Source organism: Sparus aurata, chromosome 12, assembly GCF_900880675.1.
Source record: "Sparus aurata chromosome 12, fSpaAur1.1, whole genome shotgun sequence".
Taxonomy (NCBI): Eukaryota; Metazoa; Chordata; class Actinopteri; order Spariformes; family Sparidae; genus Sparus; species Sparus aurata.
In genome coordinates, this window is record NC_044198.1 from 11,020,577 (window position 1) to 11,043,078 (window position 22,502).

The 22,502-nt window shown below is 40.2% G+C and overlaps 1 protein-coding gene across 1 annotated transcript in view; it reads left to right on the forward strand.

Annotated features, from left to right (window-relative positions):
• The window catches only part of grin3a (glutamate receptor, ionotropic, N-methyl-D-aspartate 3A), a 61,669-nt gene that overhangs the window by 12,538 nt on the left and 26,629 nt on the right, over positions 1–22,502 (forward strand). The window contains exons 3-5 of the mRNA XM_030434757.1: positions 17,583–18,252; positions 19,090–19,473; positions 21,370–21,515. Of these exons, the coding sequence (XP_030290617.1) occupies positions 17,583–18,252; positions 19,090–19,473; positions 21,370–21,515 (1,200 nt within the window). The remainder of the gene's footprint in view (positions 1–17,582; positions 18,253–19,089; positions 19,474–21,369; positions 21,516–22,502) is intronic.

Genomic DNA, 22,502 nt, shown 5'->3' on the forward strand with positions numbered 1-22,502 from the left:
CACTTGTCTGTCAAGACACCAATTCAATTCAAGATAGCTATTATAAACAATACTGGCAAATTACAGGTTAAATATATGATATTTTTTTGAATAATATAGCATCAAAGAGCTATTTGCTGTGTAAAGATATAGTGGAGTGATGGCATTCTGAGTGTGTTTTCATCTGACATTCTCAGTTATTTGTTTTGGTAGCAAGGACATCTGCCTGTGTTGATCTGCACTGCCTAATTTTACAGTTTGATCTGAGTTTGGTGAGCTCCATCTGGAAGCTAAACCCAAAATGGTGCCGGTCTCTGTAACTGTACACTAAAATATGGTTCTGAAAACATTCTAAAGGCGACACACTGTGCTCATTTTCATGTTCATCATTTTATTTTGGGTTACTACCAGAAAAGGTTTACATGCTGAATGCTGGAAAAAACATCAGTTTTGTCATACTGCCCAGTGCTGCAGCACTGTTTTCCTCCTCTGTCTTAAACGCTCTATTTTAGCTCCTGTCTCTTCAAGGCCCCCCTCCTGAATACCGCCTCGTGATTGGTCACCTCACACACGCCTGAGCCAGCAGCTCTCACTGTGTCTCCAGCTGGCTGTCATGTTTCAGCTTCCAGTTAGTATCACATCTAACGTGAATATAGGCATGACATTATTTGAACATGTGACATGGTGACGTAGTGGGACATCAAGAAGACACAGAATTAAAGGACTGCTGACAAGGTGTTCAGACACTTCAGGAGCAGTGTTTTCTGTGGGAGACAGGAGCTCCTGTCGGTGTGGTCTTTTTAACCTTCAAGGCCTTGTACATGCACAAGAACCTACAGTATGAAACACACAAAGAGAAAAGGCAAAACACAAAGCATAATAGGTCCCCTTTAAGGAAGACAGAGAATATACGTTAACAAAGTATGTATTTGATCGATGCTGTTTAATTTAACAGTTTGATCTGAGTTTCAGGAGCAGTGTTTCTTCTTGGCAGTTACTGGGTTTTGTTTTCTTACCAGGGCCCAGCAGAAATAGGCTGTGAACAGAATACTAATATATGCAAATGTGTGACTGTTTGCCATTTAAACTTCTTTTTAAGTTTGAATTGCACATTGCAGTTGCATATTGACACATGCGGCACATGCAGAAGAACGTTAGCATTGATTTGGGGTTGTGTTTCTGGGCCAACTGGAAAATGCAATTGCAAGATTTTCTCTCTTTTTAGCTCTGTCTGGTCTTTCACCAACTCCTGAGGGAATCTTCAGCAGCTAAATGCTAAATGTAAGGGCCAAGCGAACTTTGTCTGTCTGCTGTATCAATGTTTTACCTAGGTTTGTGGAAGACTTTGGTCCACTTCTTTGTCAAGTCCGCTGAGGAACAACTAACTTCTTTAATTTGGCTGAGGTGGCACCCAAAACAGCTTGGGTGCTGCATCCTAAGCCTTAAATGGAGGGAAAGTGGTCGGGAAAACACAAGTGTTGGCTAATTGCGCACAGTGGGTTTTAGAGTTATTTCTCTGTAAACAGCTGCGTTCTATATTCAAAACCAAAGCGCTGGTGAGACTGGTGCGAGTGAACCGAAACTGCAAAGATGTCGGGAAAAAGTGAGCTCAATGACACTCGAAAAACTGTGTGTAACTGAAGGAAACAGCAGGGTCAGGTGATAACAATGATTGTCACTACAAGCAGCCTCTGTTACAAACAAGGAGTCATCTGTTCCATTGTGCATATAAAACTGTTGACAATAACGGTTTCTTTAATATACAACACTTCAGCTAAAAGGTACAGATAGGGTCCTAAAACATACACCGATCACACCAGTACAGTTTATTTTAAGGCCAAAATCTATTTTCTGCATTGTGGTCAGCATTTAATCTCTCACCCTTTCTCTCCGATTCGCTGTTGCTTCATGCCTTTCACTTCCTGTTTCTCCTGTGGATCCACTATAATCCCTTGTGCTCTGGGAATTTACTCCTCTCACATCTGCAGATGTTTGGACACAGTTCAGCTGCAATTCTGACCTGGAATTTTCCTCAGATAAACACATTCATGCACATCTGCACAAGCAAGCAGCACATTTGAACGTGCACTATATCCACTCAATAACTGCGGCAGTATGGTTAAAAAAAAATGATAACGTGTGATAAATTACATTTAGCAGTGGCGCAGTAATCCGCAGCTGGGCCACTCGACTTTATATCTCTAGGATGTGGGCATTATAGAGCGTGTGATCACACACCGCCGCATTACAATGAGAGATTGACCTTCTTACTGAGACTCACCTGAATCAGCAGAATGATCGTCCCGGAAGATAATTATTGGAGCGTGATGAGCTCAGAGCGGCTGGAGGAGATTTCTGATTGTATTTACATTTCTTCGGTTCATTTTAAGCTGCTTATAAAGTGTTGATTAGTTCTTCAGAGTTTTACATATCACAGAACAAAAGACAGGACCTTTTATCAGGCTTATAAGAGCACTGTCAGTGACCCTTCGAAGACAAAGGATTTAGCCATGGATGTTTAGTTTCCGATGTTGGATATCTAATCCAAGCTGCTACGCACACCTGGGATTTGCAAAAGTCAGATTTCCCTGGCTCAGGGTATTAGATAGCAATATGTGATATACTATAACCAGCTGTGGATGCCGGGGAAATGGAAAGGATGTGTTGGTATGTAACCTGCCAAGATAAAGAATAATAAGCACTTTTTTTCTCGATGAAATGTTATTCCTGTTTTTGTAATTCAGTTTGTGTAAAGCTGTCGGAGTGTTTCGACTGCCGCTTCGTTTTCACACTCCAGGGATTAATAGATGTGGACGCATTGTTCCTTTTCCAATTCCTGTACGTCTCTTCAGGTTAGAAGGATTGGGAAGAAATGGAATCAGGGTCATGACCATCATCGATGACTATAACTTTTGTTCTGCAGAGTGTAAATATATGTGTGTGTGTGTGTGTGTGTATAGTCTATTTCACAGGCTTGCTTACCTTTTCTTTTTGATATTCTCTCAAATCTGACTAATAAAGGGTAACTCCACCAGTTTTACACATTAAAGTGTGCTTACAGGTCTTGAGGAGTACTCCTGCTTACGTGAAAAAAGTAGAATAAAGTCACCAGAGAAAGCTGCATGTAATCTGATAAACCGCCTCCAATGATGTCAGTGAGTGGTATTGTGGGTAATGTAGGCACCAGTTTTTGAAGAAAGGGAAAAAAAGCATGAAAAGAAATAGGCAATATTTCTGGTTCTGCTGTATCAAGTATGATTGGTTTTTTTAACCGTCCATAATGAGTCCAATAGTGTTATATGCGTCCAATGATAGACCAGTGGACTGCATTACCCATGATGCAACTTTTCCCACATATGCAGCAGTACTACGCAAGAACTGTAAACACACCTAAGTGTGTAGAATTGGTAAAGTTACCCTTTAACTGGTCAAATACACTAGCTCACCTTAACAGCACAACCTGTGGGTTTACAGAGCTTTGATACAAAGCTTTTGATGACACATTGATTTTTCTACATTACTCTATGTCTTGTCCACATGCCTTTTGTCAACAAGCTGTATAGGCAGAGCGGTAATCAGACTGACAAACTTCGAGCTGTTTCATTAAGTCATAATATTCCACACAATGGCAGAGGGCTCAAGGACTGTACACAGCCTGAGGGAGGGGGAGTTATACGAGAGAGTTAAGGGTGTGGTCGAAGGTGACTGTACTGAAGACCTGCGGAGGAAGCTTTTTCCGATATTTGTACACAAAAGTAAAATAATAATATACTGTATATACTCAAGGTAATTTTGTCTTATTTTGTTTCAGGGCTGTTGCACATTTGGATGCAGGAGAAGTGCTTGAAACAATAAAGTTGGATATTATTCTTTAATAGTGCTATTTTTATTAAGTCTGAGATCATCTGAGGGTCTGGGGATGAGAATGAGGTGGATGCATGTTTGAAAAATAAGTATTAAAATGCATTTGTCATGATTTTAGACAACAACTTACATTTCATAACACAATATCTAAGCTGCAACCCTGTTTCTGTTCATAAAGGTGCAATATGGAAGAAGTGGCCACTTGTCGCCTTCATAGGGGCTAGCTGGTTAGCATGCTAACTTCAATAGATGCCTCTGCAACACAGAATAAAAGATGTCTTTGACATAACGTCAGCACTGTTATCTATAAACATTCTGTTGATAATTTTAGTCCATTCACATGTCTTTTTACATGCTTGAATGTTTAAAAAAGTTGCACAATGATAGGGCAAAAGTTTGAATGATCAAAAAGAAGGTGGTGTAAGAAGAACCCTTGGTCGAATAAAGGTATAAAACAACATATATTTATCCTATGTACATTGTAAAACTGAAATATAGTATCCACAGATAATGGCCTCAGGGATATGGCAAAGGTTAGAATCTATTTTCAAGAAAAACACAAACATTGATTTGACATTTGCTCAGTGAAAAGAAAAGCAGGTGTTAAATGAAGACTTCTAGGATACATAGAGGATATTTGCCGCCACATAAAAACAGCTTTGAAAGGTGGCAGCAAGACCGGTCGAACTAGGCCGAGAAGTTGTGTCGCTGGCCCACGACAGCACTCCGTAGGTGCTGGGATGTAGGAGTGTGCAACTGGAGTGAGTTACTGTAAAACTACAGGGACTTTAAAATCTCAACCATCAAATTGGCGCGGCAGCACAGTTATTCCGCAGCGAAAGAAAATCACTGAACTAATGAGACACAGCAATTAGAAAATCATCAATCAACAACCCTGCAGCTCAGTGCTTATATGACTTTTATTGTCGTGTCGATTTGCAGAAACAAAATTTCCCTGTATCAGGGCTTGTTAACGCAATCTCGCCAAGACTAGACACAGATGATGACAAGTTTGTACCTCGGCCCTCCTCTGTAATGATCAGCCTTTTTTTAAATCTCTAGATGATTATTGTGAAAGAAAATAATTTACACTTTTCTCACATTATTAAAAGTGGACTCAGACTGGAAGCCACCCTCAACCAAGGTTTACTTTCATATTTAAAAGTGAAAAAGAACTTACTGAAAACCACCTCTTGGTTTTTTTTACATTAGTTTCTGTAAAAAGCATTGGTCTTATCCTGTTGCACTTGTACGCCTCCATGCACCAATCAAGTTGCTATTCCTGAGATGGAGTGTTGAATATTGACCAGAGTGCACTTCTGACTCTATACCATATGTCATGGTATAGATCCATCTGTAAAAATCATAACTTTCTCAGCTAAGAAAATTTGTTAGCCCTCTTCCACTTCTGTGGTCACCAAGTTTTTGGGGCTTCTGACTCTTTTAAAGGAAGCTATGAAGTCTATTTGTTGATTCCTGATGTGACCATCTCACTAAAGAACAATGTTGCCTTTTCAAAACAATCAGATTTTTTTTTTCTTTTATTTATAGATATTTCTCCCTACCTAGTTTATCCAAGCCTGTGGGGGGACCCTCGTCTTCAAATCCGAAGTTCTCTTTTTTAGTCTAAAACCTGCCGTCTCTTTTAGTCAGTTTTGGCATTTTCTGTTGCAGTGAGGGGACTGCCTTCGGTTTTGTGTGAGAACTGTGGCATCAGGTGCTTGTTGAAAGAGCTGACCTGGAGGGAACTTGTGACGCCGAAATGGTGTTGAAGCCAGAAAGCATGTGACAGATGAGCAACAGACAGGCTGTAGCGGTTCTCTAGCTGGACATTGAACCCCTCAGGGGAGTATATAGCACGATTATATGGACTTATTGTAGAGCAGAGTCGCCGGCCAAGGAATCAACCAGTCACAGGGGAAGTAGCTGATGATTTATAGAGGTGTTTGTCGACTGCGACTGGAGGATAAATGGCATGTGAACCATCAGCAAGATGCTTCACCAGTCACAGTGTGACCAAGCAAGTTTGCAGCCAGATGTTGTGAGCTGGGTGAGAAAAGTCGGGACAATGAAAGGCTGTTTGAAAATGCTTATGTTAATTTACATGAATGGCAATAAAAAAAGGAATTAATATTATTAAATACCCCAAAAGATTTTTTAAATGTTGATTGATGCAAACAAACTCAACACAATTAAACAATTAAAACACCATGTATGAATACCAAAGCAGTCAGGATTATAGTTCACGGCCGAACTCATTTGGACAACAGAATCCACTTCACCGCTACACACAGACAGGTGAAAAGTTGAGGGGCAACATCATGAATACAGAAACACTTGGCTAAATATTTACTCAGATCTTTTCCTCCAGGCTATGTGATCGCACTAGAGAGCAGGTGTCAGCTGAAGGACTTCCACAGGGATGGTGAATGTTTAATGGGTGAGGGGGAATTACAGTGGGAATTGTAATTTGAGGTGTAATTAGTGTGTGATCCTCATCAATCAAGACGCACTGAACTATGTTTTTATTTAAAAAAAGCAGGTGAATGTGAACTAACAAGCTCTTCTTGTACAACTTGTACTAGTATGAGTATTTATGTGTGTATATGTATATATATATATATATATATATATATATATATATATATATATATACATATATATATATATTTATGTATATGTGTGTGCATGCATACATGCACAATATGTATCGATTGATTAACTGATTAATTTATCACATAAGGCTCTTTATGGATACACCTTTATATGTATGCAAAATCACACAAAGCTCTCAGTGGCATGAGGGAAGAGAGAACCAATGAGCCAGTTAATGTTTGGCTGGTGTGTTCAAATGGCCTGAGTGTAAGGGAGCTGGACTCTTGCAGTTCCCAACTGAAAAGGCTGGGAATAGGAATATTGCTTATTCTCACTGAGGAAAACTGACAATGTCCTCGGATCAATTTTCTTCTGTGTGTCTAGAATATTTAAGGATTAAATACACTGGCATAAATAATGTGTGATATGAATGAATAATGAAACACATATAATATAATAATGTAGAAAGATTAGCATTACATTATGAGACATCCGATGATTAAATATACCTTATTTCAAAGAAGCGTTAATCAGTTGCCGCTGGTTATTCTGCTTGGCTAATTTATTTATTCATCACTCTCATTCCATCTCTCTCTTTTTGTATTTGCTTACTCAGGCTTCGATCACAGATGGTTCAGAAGGGTCAGGCTTTATTCTGAGCTCACAAACCTTTTTTTTTTTTCGTTTTTTCCCCCCTATTTATCACTGACTTCCATTTGCTGAGCACTCTGAGAGCTGTACTGTCTGTATATTCATTCAGTTGATCCTATGGGGAAAATTCTTTCAAGGCACATCACTTAGCATTATGTTTAGGTTATAGCCCATAGGGGACACTGAAGTATACTTTATATAGTGCAGCACTCTGTGCAGTGCAGGAAACTCTGCGTCCTCACTATGGGTAAAGAAATATTCCTCTCTACCTTGTCTACTAGAAATTGTAATTTCATGCCACTAATTCGCAATCATCAGGGCCAAAATGTCCTACTTTTGAAATTTTAAAAAGTCAAATCTGTACAGATACAAAAATTTAAGCAGGACAAACAGAAATTCATGCTCTCCAGATATGAAACAATTAGTGTCTTTGCCTCTGGTGCAATCGGCAAAAATGTCAACCTGCACACATTGCTCTGTGGGGATGTACAATTGTTAATTTAAATGGTTTCATGCAACATTTTAGCAGTAAAAGTGTAATAATTTCATCTTCTATGAGCCAGGATTGTCTTGTTTAGCTACTGTTGAACTGCTGTTACTGATGATGACCCCTTACTAAGCCTGACCTTCCTTATTTACCACAAGATGGCGATGACAGTAATGCCAAACTTGAAACTTCAAAGTGGTAGTCCATGGGGGATGTTACAAGCGTTGATTTTGTTATCTGAAATAACTAGCAAGCGAATTAAGCTAAGATTAGTTTCAGTTGTTGGTTATAAAAACAAGAACTCTGTAAAGTTACATGTACCAGGTGATAATTCAGCATCCTCGCCAGTTGATGAATAGCCGACATGAAGCAAACACGTGAATAACAAATAGCACTTTTGCATATCGAGTAGTGGGCAGGACTAGGCTACGATGAGGAAAAATGCCGGTCTAAGATCATATAATAGGCCTGGTTTAGATCCTCACAAAGGCTACTTGGACAAGCAGCAGGTAAGATCTATATTTATTTTTTGTATTTTAAACAGCATATTTCACTTCAAAGGTTTGAGGATAAAGAGCTCTAAAGATGAGGACTAATCAGTTAACTTCTCCAAATCCAGTGGAGCAGAACAGCTAACATTAGCCTTGACTCTTCACACAGTTATGAAATGGGCAAGATATATCTTGAATTGGGTTTTTTATTGAAGTAACTAGTAAACAGTGTAGTATAAATTCATCTCCCTTTGGAAGTAACGCTGGGTTAGGTTATTCAGCGAGCTGGGTATTGTCTGCAGCTCACTTATCAGATGAATCCAATCCTCAGCCTTTTGTTCTTGCATTTTTGGTTGAGCACATGGAAAAAAAAAACAGAAAGCAGCGTGCAAACTTTACATCGCTCTGACTGCAGCCCAATGTGCACCACTTCAGCGTGAAGAGAAATCTGAAACTTGACAGGCCTGACCTATTTATGACTGCCAACGTATGATTGGGAAATCTTTGTTTGAGGGAGGGACTTAGCGAGCAATTTCTATACAGTCTCATTTCATAGTGAGTGGATCGGGATCATTAGTATAGCCTACTTTTAAGTGAATATACTGCCAATACTAAACAGTTTCCCAAGGTAGTGGCCTGCCTTTGAAGCAAAGTTGTGTCACTAGTGAATACACCCATAAAAAATTCACCCCAGATAATGTAAAAAGTGTAAAGAACATCAACTTTCCATCATAGATCCTATCCCTCTTTCACCTCCATGTGATGTGTGTATGGTATAATTATGCTTATCTGTTTAAAGGGTAAATAACAACATGATGTGGGCTGTTCCACTGTATCAGTAGCATGTGTTAGTGGGACTGATAAGGTTTGCCCACTAGAGTGAGAAGCTGAGGGAGGAGAGTGACTGGGTAGGTGGCAAAAGATGTGATAGGAAGAGAAAAAGTAGGGTACAGAGAAAGAAAGACAAAGACAGGGCGAAAAATAAAGAGACAAAGACATTTTCAGGTGAATGCTGTGGAAAAACCCCTAGAGATGTAGATAGAGATAAACTTCAGGGGGCAATGGTCCTGCATTAACAGATACAGGCAGGACAAATATCAGCGGCTCATCTTATTCACTTTCCCCCCCACCACACACCAGAAGCGACCCTTCTTGATAAAAATCACTTTAAAGTGACGCATGCCCACCAAAGCCAAGGATGGTTCCCTGATGTGGCAGCCAGCTGAGCTATAAAGATAGAAAATGCTATATAATAAATGTCCCCTTTGAGGGTTGCATTGCCTGAACCGATGTGAGTAAAACACTTTCCATTTGCTTCAGGGAGGAATTGGTTTAACAAGGAGGGATGCTCTTGGCAGACACTTTTACGGCGCTTTAAAAAGGCAGCTGCATTTGCTTATTTCTGTATCTTTCGGTGTTTAGAACAAGATGTTTCGGTATCAGCTGAAACACATATCCAATGTTTTGATCAAGTATTATAAGATCTCAGGTCATTCAGCCTGCCATTTTGCTAATTTCCCTGTCTAGTATGGCCAGTGATGTTAACATAGACACAGCTCAGTAGTTTTACCTCACTGTATATTTTGTATGAAATCTAGATGATTCACGAAGACTGAGCACAAGGGGGACATGACATTGAGTTAGTGTTTCTCTTCCTCAGATCTGATTCACCCAGACGTCAGTCTTGAGCTTAAAATAAGATCAAGACTCCTCTCCCTCAAATGCCACCATCTTTCATTTCATCGGGGGGGAAATGAATCATGTCCCATTATAAGAAGAGTTAAAACATGGTATGATGTGGAGTGCAGGAGGTGCTGTTAGCAGTTCCTGTGGAAGTCAAGGTCTTGTTTTACAGTCACTGACCCTGAAATATACCAGATTTATGAAACACCTGTCTTGCACAGGTAGCTTGCTTGTCATCATTTAAACTTCTCCGAAACAACTTTTCATTCTTCACTAAAAGGAAAGTAACCATTAAACAAAAATGATTCTTTATGTGATTAGGTGCTCAATGGCGTTCGAAGTTTACTTTAAAGAGGAAGCATTTTCTCATTATCAGACAGGAAATGTTCTGCTGTGTGAGCAGTGAGGGCTGCATCGCTGAATTGCTGCTACTGAGGGAAGGAAGAAGACAACACGCCAGAAAAACACGGCCCTTCAACTGCACTGCATGTTTTTTCATGTGTGTCATATTCTACAGATATAAACAGTATGTCTGTAGTGTTACAAGCAAATATTTCAAAATATCTTCAAATATCTGGATGATGTGCAGCCAATAGCCACATGAGACATGTGACAGATGCGCTGAACTGTTAGTGTAGGCTGCTTTCACCTGCTAAAATGGAAATTAAAAGCAAGAGGTTCCACAGGTACACACAGCGCTCACACAGGCAGTGAAGGTACAGTTATGCTTGATCACTCTGGTTTGCCTTGATCAGCAGCTGATTCTGAGTGCCCTCCAGGAAGAAATATAGTCGATTTCCTCAAAGAAGAATGGTTACAATGTAACCTACAGATTGTTAACCTAAGTAAAAGTTCTACATTGCGAAATAGAAATAAAAAAACAAAAACACCTTTTGCGTAGCTTAAGCCATAACAATGGATCATATTTAATAGCTGATCGTGTGTCTTCTATTGTGTATCTGTTAACTGGGCAATTTAAAAGTCTTTGCCATGACAACCTCATGATGTGTCAATCGTGTTTCTTTGTCATTAATTTTTTCAGAACAGGTTCAATATTCTGCATCGACTCTCATAATGTAAATTCTTGTAACAAATAGAATAATACGTTCTTTGACTCTTGAGTGTGCAACGTTTCTGTGCATAAAAATGTTTTTCTATATTGGATGATAGATTTAAAAAGAACAAATGCCTAAACTATCAGAAAAGTGATGTGGAGTATATATAGACGTATAGATGTTCTCTAAAATGTAGTGACAAACTTAAGGACTTATTTATGTAAATGTACCCTTACATTCCATCACTGGAAATGAATAAACACATCCCTGTTGCCACATGTGCTTCCTGTATGAGTTCACGACCATACAAACCCATCACGTGCACGGCAGTGTGTCAGTCCAACCATCCCGAACTAGTGTGATTAGAGGGTGTCAGTAGTTTGATAATGAGGGGAGGGGATCAGTATCAAGCTCAGTTGTAATGAGTACCCTGGAGTTCTGATTAAGTGAGCGGAGTGGGGGAAGTTCCTGCTCCAGAGCCTGTGTAGCACCTCACCACCTGCTAACTGTTCATGCATGACTGGTAATTTCCCATAAAATCCCTTATAAAAGAGTTACTCGGGAATATCTGCATGTACATTCACAGCACTTAATCTGGACATGATGTTTGTTTGCCGCATATCATGTTTGACATACTAGTGGGATAGAGCAATTTTGGAGCAAACTTTGGATGAGAAAGCACGTCTGACTTGCTAAGAAGCAACTTTCCGCTGCAGGCGAAATCCTGAAAAAACTCAGCTTATACAACTCCTCTCCGCCGACATGCCCTGTTAGTATTAGTGTGGAACGGTCTCTAACTCCAGATTCCAACAATGAATCACACTCAAAAGTTATCGAAGTTTCTCTGAACAACAATTCCGAACAACTAAGGGTTCATTTGCAGAGTTGATTGCTTACTTAGCCCCATAGAGGTATATAACATTAATGATAATCACACATTCATATTTTTATGAAGAATTATTATAATTTTTTTATTAAATAGCTTTTTCTAGTGACTTCTTCATTCCTTTTTTTCTTTTCATGGCTGACTTTCATTCATAGTGAAAGTCCCAAAAACAGTTCTTGTCCTCTGAAAAGTGAAAGTGAACATCACACTTGCTGCATTGCACGTTAGTGTATCCTTTCGTGCAGTGTCTGCAGCTTCCTCTCCCTGTCTTCACTGGGAAATTCGCAACTAGGTCCTTGCAATGGGAGGTGTGCACTTCTCTTGGATGGTCTCTTCTGAGGAGTCAGAGAGCTTCCTGATGTCACTGTTGCTGGGCTTCCTTGGCCTGAAGATGGTCATCCTCTCTTTGGAGTTTGGAGCACCATGTTCACCAGGATGAGAGAGGATGCTAGCTGTGCCTGAAACTGTCTCCTGTTCATTGTCTCTTTGCTAGACATCTTGAGAGAGGATGATGGTGTGCCAGAAGATGTACATGTACCAGCGACGGGATTTGATGGGGGACCTCTATTTGGCTGTAAATGAGTCCAACAAATCCACAACTCCCTTGTACTTGTTGTTGACACCAACAATGTAAGGCCTCTCAAGTTCAGTGTAGCTTCTGTTGGCTTTGTCCCAGCGTTGAATCTTCTGCACATGTTCAGGTCCAGCAAAGGACAACACAAGTGTGATGGCCCTGTTGTCAGACCATTTGACAGCACAGATGTTGTGATTCCCCTCCACTCTGACATCATCGCTTCCTCTCCCCTTTTTCTTCAAGCTCTTCTCGTCTTCAAGGTCACAGTTGGGCAGGCGCACCTGCCTGGCTGTTCCCACATAGTGAATTCCCCAATGTTTTCCAGGCAGACAATACTGTCTGCTTATTGTAAGTCACTTTGGACAAAAGCATCTGCTAAATGCCCTAAATGTAAATGTAAATGGCTTAGCCTATGCTCTCTACTTATCATGCTAAAAGAAATGTGCATCCCAATCACCAGCCATTAAGTCACACAATACTGCCTTGACATGACAATACTGCTTGTAATGCCCTCTAATTATCATACTAAAAGGAAAACATGCATACCCCCACTTACATCCACACATCCACATTCAGGAAAATGTTCACCTTTCTTAGAACTGAATTGTCTGTTGATATCCTCTTTGTGGACAAAGTTGTGGAATTTTAGGTCAGTCTGATCAAATTAACTACATTTTTTAGAGATAAAACTTTTAAATCGATCAAATCTGATCAGAACACAACACAAGGGTAGTATGTATACTGTCCATGTATAAAAAAACACTCTGTTTCAGGCAGTGGTGTAGTGGAGGGAATACAACCTGTTTGTTCCCACTGCAACAGGCCTGCTATTTTGACTACCACACTCACCCAACGTTGTAATATTACAACAATTATATAACAAGCTCTAAATGAAACTCTAAATGTAATATGTGACCTTTTGCTAAAATGTGACATTTCACTTTTAACACGCAGCACCGTCTGCTCTGTCGGGAATGTGCAGGAGCATGTCACTTCCGCTGTGTACAACGAGGATAAAGACACTCTCCCCAGGTAGCTTTAACATCTACAAGCTGCAGTGAAGACACTGACCTTCAGACGGACTAGTTGAGCTGTCAGGCTGACTTAGCGGCAGTTAAAGATTTAGGAAAGTAGACAAGGTGGTGGAAAGAGGAATTTTCCAGCGAGCGAGGTGACACCACGGAGATATTTCGGAAAAGGTCACATCATTTACATCATTACCTCCTGAAGGCATGCGGGAGAGTGGTGCATCAACTTGCACAGAACGGATGCCTGCATTCTTCCTTGCATCCAAACATATCCATTCCACTGGACAAGTGTGTGTGTTTGTGTGTGTGTGTGTGTGTGTGTGTGTGTGTGTGTGTGTGTGTGTGTGTGTGTTTGTGTGTGTGTCTGCTCTGGTATCTGACACTCTCAGACAGCCAGTAGCATGGCTCAGTGAGAGAGATGGCGTGATCACCGGACCGTGGTCTGTCTTATCCTGTCACACACACACACACACACACACACATACACACACACATTCGATACAGCCACTAAGGCCACCAAGTTAATACACCTCTCCAGTGCTGATGTTACACCATTAAATTGAGATCTTTTTAATATAAACTAACCAAGTGTAAAATGAAATCATACATTTAAGCCTGTAAATCACAGGTACAGAAAGTGTCTGGAAAACTGCCTAAACTGGTTAATCCTCTAAGATCAATACCTGCTGAGCTCCACTCTTCAGAGGAATTCAATAAATTTACCTCAGACTTTAGATATAAGATTCCCAATATTGGGAATAATGTAGAGGTGTATGAATCATGACTCATCCGGATCTTTAACCCGGGTCTTTAAATAACCCGTGCGTCGCGAATCTCTAGAATCATTAACTCGAATCACTCGAGTCCTACTATCATCAAATCTAAAATGATAAATAGCATCACGCAGAGCCGTATACATAACAAGCTTGTAGCCCACTAGCCTGCGAGCAGATGCCGGAAACACAGCCGACTCGTCGTAGCACTAGCTCGCGAACCTGCGCCGGAAACACAGCAGCAGACTCGGAGCACGCGACTCGAGTCAGAGCAGGATAGCGCAAACAGGCGGCTACGTTCTGAATGAGTAGTAGACGAGCGAGTGAAGACTCTAAGTTAGACTTCTTCGAATCAGCGTGAAAAGCACAACAGAAGCCATTCTTCCACTTCTGAAATAACATACACAATGTTCTGCAGGTTGCCTAGGCTACTGTAGGTTTGGTTTATAGATGTAGCATAATAAAACAAAATTAGATCGATCGATCTTTTCAAAATAAAATAATTTATATATAAATATTATGTATAAATATTAAGTAGTATATTGTAAGTAGGTTATTATTATCTCTCTTTTGCAGCCTAACCCGGCCCCCTTGACCTCTTAACCCAACAACAGGACGGAGTTTCCATGGTGATTAGGCAATACTGACTCAAGTGACTCAACAACCCAGTTCAATTTAGTGACTGACTCATAATGACTCGAATCCTTAAAAGGAACCGTATTTACCAGCTCTGGAATAATGTTGAGGTTTCCTCTGCTGGGGATGTGTGACCACTCTTGTTTCACTCAGTGTCACATTGCCAACAACTACCTCGAACTCCTAAACCAACATTGTGGTCTACAAGAAGTGGTGAAGCAGGTACAACACGTACTCTTGATAATGCCCACTAAATTGTTCAAAAATGTTTTCAGCTTCTTGGTATATGATGTCCTTGACATTGTTAATACCTGCCTACTTCTGAAGAGTTACTGTATCTTGATCCAGATATTTTTCAGAACTACAGACTAGTCTCGCAGCTTCCATTCCTGGGAAGAATATGTGATAAGACATCAACAGTTATGTATGTATGTCATACAAAACATACAGAAAGTGCCCTGGACCAAAACACATCTTCATACCTAAACGTCGAAATAGATCAATTGCCAATTTATCTAAAATGTAGGACTGTTAGAGAATACCAGCAACAGACGACGTAACGGACATCATGCTGTTAGTGTTATGAAATGGTCGATGTTTGGTTTTGGCTTAAAAACTACTTTGTTAGGTTTAGGAGAAGATAACAGTTTGAGTTCAAATAAGTACGTTATTCTCGTTAAAGGTTACACTGTGTACATAACGTACAATAAAGCTCCTGTTGGTAAGAAAGTTGATTTTTGAGACCTATTCCCAACTCATCAAATTCCAATGCTTTCAGATGGCAGCCAACCTGACCTAGTATCCTAAAGCATCAGTATTACTATCTTACCAACAGGAGCTTTAAGTACATTACTTAAATTAAATTAACTCACCATGAACTTTTTTTATAAATAGGACATAAACAGCACTCTCCCAGGTGAAAGTCCTGAGATTGTTTAAGCCATCCATCGAACCCACCTCCTATGTTGTTGGAATTCGTTGCTCTAAGGCTACTTTATACTTCCTCCCTTGTCCCCATCTAAATTACTACAACGACTAGAGGTCATTTCCTTACAAAATACATAAATATAGGACAAACTAAGCCACTTGTACAGACGTCTTTTACAGCCCTTTTGGTTGTAGGTGAGGACATGCTGCCCGGTCAGAGTTGATCTTCAAATAAGCTGCGACAACCATTCAGTTTCTATCCTGGCACTTCTTGACCTCAGTGAGTCTTTCTAGTCATTTCCTGGTCCACTGCTGTTAAATTTGTATATGCTCCCACTTGGGTCCATCATTCAGTAAAACAAAATTTCATATCTTTCATATGCTGATGAAACACAGTTTTATATTTTGGTTTCTGCCAACTACCTTAGTCCACAGGATGACCTCATCCAATGCATTGCTGATATCAGACATTGGATGGCCATAAACATAACAGAGTTTCCATTAGTATTCATCTTTGAAAAATGAGATACAGTCTTTGAATCACTTTCAGTGAAAGCTTGTGAGCATGCTGAAAAAAGTCCCAGAAGCACATGTCTTGTATCTCTGGGATTGCCTTCATGTTATCTTCGAACTATATGCATAGTCTGATGCTCCCTGTCACAGTCAGATTCTGGAAAGCTGGTTCATGTATTTGTTTGAAATACTAGATAACTGTTGTGCAACTTTTGCTGGACTGAACAAGCATGTGTTAAATAACCTCTATAGTTCATTCAGAATTATGCAGCAAGTCTATTAACACAACCATAAAGGTTTGAACACATCGCTCCTATTTTAAATTCCCTTCACTGGCTTACAGTCACACAGAAAAAATTCTTTAAAATACTGCTTGTTGTTTTGAAATCTATGAGTGGTTTAGCTCATTCCTACATTGTTAACTCGCTTGTTGAATACACACAGGACAGATCAAGGAAATTATTATCAAGGAAAGGTCTCCTCACTGTACCCAGAATACATTCAAAACCAGCTCATGGTGCCTTCGGTCATTATGGTCTTACTCTCAGGAATTCTCTGCAACATGGACTTCTAAAAGCTGTATTAACTTAGCTTTTGTCACAAGTTTTTAGTTTTAGTTGATTAAAAGTATCTGGTTAATGGGTAAAACTTTAGAATCAGTATTCCTAATTTTATTCTCTTTTCATAACAGCTTTTTATCTTATTATTTTAATACCTTTCTTATTTGATATGTTGTTCCAATCCAATGTTCCTTTTTATTTTGAAGGCCATTGTGTTTTTGCCCGTTGCATGAAATCTGCTAAAGAGACAAAAAAGGAAGCCGGAAGAAAACCTTTGTCACAGCTGTGCATTGTCACTTTTTGTTCTACATCATTATATATATTACTTATTATGTTTTTATTGAGAAGGAAAGATAGAATTTTAGCTTTTACCGTGCATTACCAAGGGAATACGATATTGATACATGACAATTGATATTACACTTTATTAAGAAGGTCTTTATTTACAATTAGTCACCCTCCCACTGTAACCATCATGTAACCAGCTTTTGATCGCCGTTCCTATTTGATGTCACTGTCTTTACAAGAAAAGAATACTTATTGTGACATATTTGATGTGCTGATTGTCAAGTCAAGTCAGCAAGGGTACATATACTGTGTAACCAGAGCTTAAATCTTGAATCTAATATTCACTTGGGAAAATGTCAAATATGGAAAGCAAAATGTTCTTCTTAATATGTTCTTTTGTTTGTTTGTGTGTTCCAATAACTCCTGGAACTGGCACTTTCTTTAGGTTATTTCCAGGGACATACCTATAGAGAAGGAAACATCCAAGATGCACGTGTATCCATAGGTTTGATTATGGTAAGACATAAAATGATCTTTCTCCCTCTTTCCCTCTCATCCTCCCCTGTCATTTCTTCCCCCTCACTGCCCTTAGATTTCTATCCAACACATCATTTGAGGGCCAGAGCGGTTTTATATCCAGAGACTCTCACAGCCAGATTGTCATCTCAGAGGCCCATCACTACATCTGGTCCCTCCAGCTGGACCCCCTGGGCCAGCCAACATGGACCCGCCTGGGACGCTGGCGCAGAGGGAAAGTTCTGATGGATCAGGGGGCCTGGCCGGGTCATCATGGCTCTGGGGTTGGAGGGGACTGGCGCAGATCCTCGCGGCTGCACATGCGGGTGGTGACGCTGGTGGAGCACCCGTTTGTATTCACCCGTGAGGTGGATGGTGACGGGATGTGTCCTGCGGGCCAGTTGTGCCTCGACCCTCTCACCAACGAAACGTTGGTTTTGGAAAAGCTTTTCCAGAACCTCAAAGGACGCAACGCATCTGTTCCCACGGACTACAAGAAGTGTTGTTATGGTTACTGTATCGACCTGCTGGAGAAGCTGGCAGAGGACATGGGTTTCACCTTTGACCTCTACATTGTGGGCGACGGGAAGTATGGGGGCTTTAAGAACGGTCGCTGGACAGGACTGGTGGGGGATCTGCTCAGTGGCGCTGCCCACCTGGCAGTGACGTCGTTTAGCATTAATTCAGCCAGAAGCCAAGTCATCGACTTCACCTCTCCATTCTTCTCCACCAGCCTGGGAATTCTGGTCAGTACTTCTCCTACTCTTGCTCTCATACGCCTCATCTCTTCCTCATTTGACAGAGATTCTTTTTCCTCTCCACTTGTTATACATCTCACTTCTGTATCTGTTCAATGCAGCCTTCCTCACTCTCTGTCATTGACCTCACCTCAGCGCTCTCCGCTTTGTATGCTGGTGGTCAGTATCAATATGGCAGCGTTTTATTGCTGCAAGTCCGACCTTATTGGATTCTAATGCAATTCCCCATATGGGTGCGAGACTGGCGAGTGTATAGCTTTGTGGGGGTGACCCTATTACTGCAATTACTATAGCTAGTCTCGCTGGCTGACAGGCATAGTGATGGTGGTAATCACTCTCTCCTCTGTTCCTCTTAACATGCCACTATAGACCGGGGGTATACTGCTATATTTACAGTGGCAGCCTCTTCTAATATTTGTACTTTCTCGTCTTTTTTTTTTCTATTGTCACTGCGAGTATCTCTCTCCCAAGAACCAGTGTCACAAACAGAACCTCTACCAGCAGATCTGCATTGGAACAGTTTACTGGTGGCGTTATGAAGCAGATTTTTGTCCAATTATAGCCAGACTGGTGAATCTGTGGCTTCCCTGGGTGACTTGTTTTCATTAATCATAGTACCCCATCTTGCTTGTTTGTGAAGCCTCTGATCCTGTTTCAGTTCGCCGGTGGAAAGAGCCGACGTGTAACCATTTAGCAAATATGCAAATAAGTGAACACTTTAACCCCACACTGAAGTAGCTACACATGAAGAAAAAGATGACAATGACACCAATGTCCTACTTTGATCAGTTTTTAAGGTTTTCCAATCCTCTGTCCCTGTCCCAGGTGCGCACCCGTGACACAGCCGCACCCATCGGTGCCTTCATGTGGCCTCTCCACTGGTCCATGTGGCTCGGCATCTTCGTCTCCCTCCACGTCACCGCTGTTTTCCTCACCCTGTACGAGTGGCACAGCCCGTTCGGTATGACGCCACGCGGACGCAACCGTGACCGGGTGTTCTCCTTCTCCTCGGCGCTCAACGTGTGCTACGCTATTCTCTTCGGGAGGACTGTGGCCATCAAGCCACCCAAGTGCTGGACAGGTCGCCTGCTGATGAACCTCTGGGCCATCTTCTGTCTGTTCTGTCTGTCCACCTACACAGCTAATCTAGCTGCTGTCATGGTTGGGGAGAAGACCTATGAACAACTGTCAGGGATACATGATCCAAAGGTACACAAGTCTGAAGCAGAAGTTTAAAGTTCCTGACTGTTTACTTCCTTGATCGTTTCCTCTTCTACATTAATACACTCTTTTCTACCAGTGTTAGAACAGTTTTGGTTATTAGTTTTGACATGAGAGGATTCTGCCTCTTTCTAACTCTATGAGTTTTTTTCAAGACAAAGTTAGAAAGCAAAGATGTCACCGACTTCCTCACACAAATCGGGATTAACGTTTGAATCAAATCTTTGGTCACTGTCAGTCAAATAAGCCTTAAGCTCTTATGAAATTCTACCTAAAGATTAACTTGCTTATTTTGTCATGAATATTTAATGTGATTATGAAAAACGTTTGTAAGGGCTTTAGTATAATCTAAAAACACTCAAAGTTTTCTTTCAATAATTTTTTCATTTGCAATTTAGATAAGAATAATAATATTTTTTGTTTTTTCACATTTCTTTCAGAGTAGGGTTAGAAAGATTCCTTGTGTTTTTCTGGTACAGAAAGTTTTATTTTCTATGCAGTTTCTCTGGAATTCCAAAAGTGTTTCCTAGACATTTAATTTGTATGTTATTTCATTGTTTTAACAACAACATTTCCTTTGAGTGAATAAACAACAGAGTGGCTAGGGTAGATGGTGAGTGTACAAAGTCTAGGACTGTGTCCAGACCAGTCTGTGGATAGGTTTAGGCAACAAAAATGCTTTGGTTAAGGATAGGGAAATATTGTGATATTGGTTAAATGTTCATATTAAATATTAAGTCACAACAAAAACACGACAACATTTCAGAAAACAACATTTTCAAAAATAAACTGCATTTGAGAAAAAAACAAGATTTCATAAAATAAAATTTCAGAGACTCAATATTTGAGGAAACATTTGAGATCATAGAAAAAGTGAGACAAACCATCTTGTTTGGCACTGTACAAAACATAAGTGCATGGCCACCGTTTGGAGCCATTTCCTGTTTTAGTCGTCTAGAATCCTTCATTCCCCAGTCACTCGCCTTTGTCCTAATTAATTCATGCTTTCTTTCAGGGCTTCTGAAATGTCATTGTGTTTTCTCAAATGTTGTTGTGTGCTCTGAAATATGATTTGATGATGTTGTGTTTTGACTCTCAGGGCCACCGTAGTCTCAAGTCACTGCTGATTCTTTCTTTAAACAGACCACGACCTTTCCCTAACCTTAACCAAGTTATGTCACTGTCTAAACATAACTTTAAAAAACAATTAATACTTCCCTAGTCACTGCAAGTGGATAGATTATTGCAAGGCTGTCCCTTTTTGACAGAAAACATTTTTAGTGATGCTGACCAACATTGTTGGTCAGCATCACTAAAATCCTCTGTATCATCATTTCTTTGACCTGCAAGATTTATTCACTAATAACATTTCTTCATTATGTTAATAGAAAACATAATTTCTTTCATAATAATGTTTTACTCCAAATATATTAGCCGTTGAAAATCAGTTGTATATACATTTAATTTTTGGGTGACAGGGCCGTCAGTTCACAATGACTAAAAGGCTGCTGTAGAGTTACTCTTGGAACATTTTGTAGATAAAACTGCAGATCATAAGGGTAGGTGGTGTTTAGGAGAGCCACTCCTGCGAAGAGTACAGTCTTTTAAAGTCAGCAAATATATTCTTTAATTAAAGCCACCTTTGTAAGGGCAATTGGTGTGAAGTAATTCATGCTTTTTGTCAACTCACCAAGTCTGTGAATCAAAAGAAAGTGCAGGGATATTGAGATCTGGTTCCAGAAGAGAAAAAGAAAAAAGCCAATCTGTATGAAGTTTCAGGCAAACTTTGCTCCTGCATCTGACAGATGAAACTCCAACTGATGAGAAGAAAAACTTAAGTGAGAAATATCAATATTAATCAATATCAATGCTTATTTCCTGCAGTTGCACCATCCCTCTCAGGGATTTCGATTCGCCACAGTGAGAGAAAGCAGCGCTGAGGACTACCTCAAGAAGAGTTTCCCTGAGATGCACGAGTACATGAGAAGATACAACGTCCCGGCAACACCAGACGGCATACATCATCTCAAGTAAGACTTAATGCTGCATGCATGATGCAGACACACTCACAAACATTCAGGCCCATGACCTAAGAAATCATGCTCTGTCATCACTGAACCCGGTACTGCTGTTATCTGTCCTCCAATATTCAGAAACTACCTTCAGTCTTTATCTCATGCTGTCATCATTCCCTGAAAATCAACTTCCCTCTGGTTGCATAAATGGGAAAAAAAAACTGTACCATTTTGCAAAACAGGAATGTGAGCTGCGTGTCCACGGAAAGTTGAAATGTGAAGAAGAAAAAATCAGTCTCTCCCCACCCCGAGCACGCCTGTTTGCATTCAGATATCCTCCTCCTTACCCTGCCATAGCTGTCATCCTAAGCTGCTTCGACATTCAACCGGCATCCCCGCGGAGCAAAGAAGAATATAGTGAGGAAAGGCAGCTGGAATGCGGGTCTTGGCTGCGTAGGACACAATTTGAATGGATGAAACAAGATTTTTTTTTTTTTTTTTACTGAGCTTGTAATATGCTGATTAGAGGGTTCAAGGGAAAATGTCATCTCTAGAAAATTACATCTGGGTAACAAGACAGCATACAAGTGTGTCGCAGTGTGTGCAGTGTTACCATCAGTGTGTTCAGGGTTTACTCCCCAAGGGACAAGGCATTGGTTATCACTTACATAACCACATATTTCATTTTAAGTTTATTGCATACTTAAATGCATTGTTATAGTATGTTGTATCTATTATATTGTGTTTTATGTGGAGATTGAATTTATATTTTGGGGAATGCTAATGTTATTATGAATTATATTTTGTATAGTTTTGACTGCAACATGGAACAAAGACATTTTACATTTCTAACCAGAAGTTGAGACCTCCAGATGTGATGAAAAAAACTCATACTGATATCGTGATTACAGTATGAATTGTGGGAATGATTATGGTTAGGGTTAGGGTCACATTACAGTTGAAACTGTGAACCCAGCTTATTACAACCCATGTTGACATTTC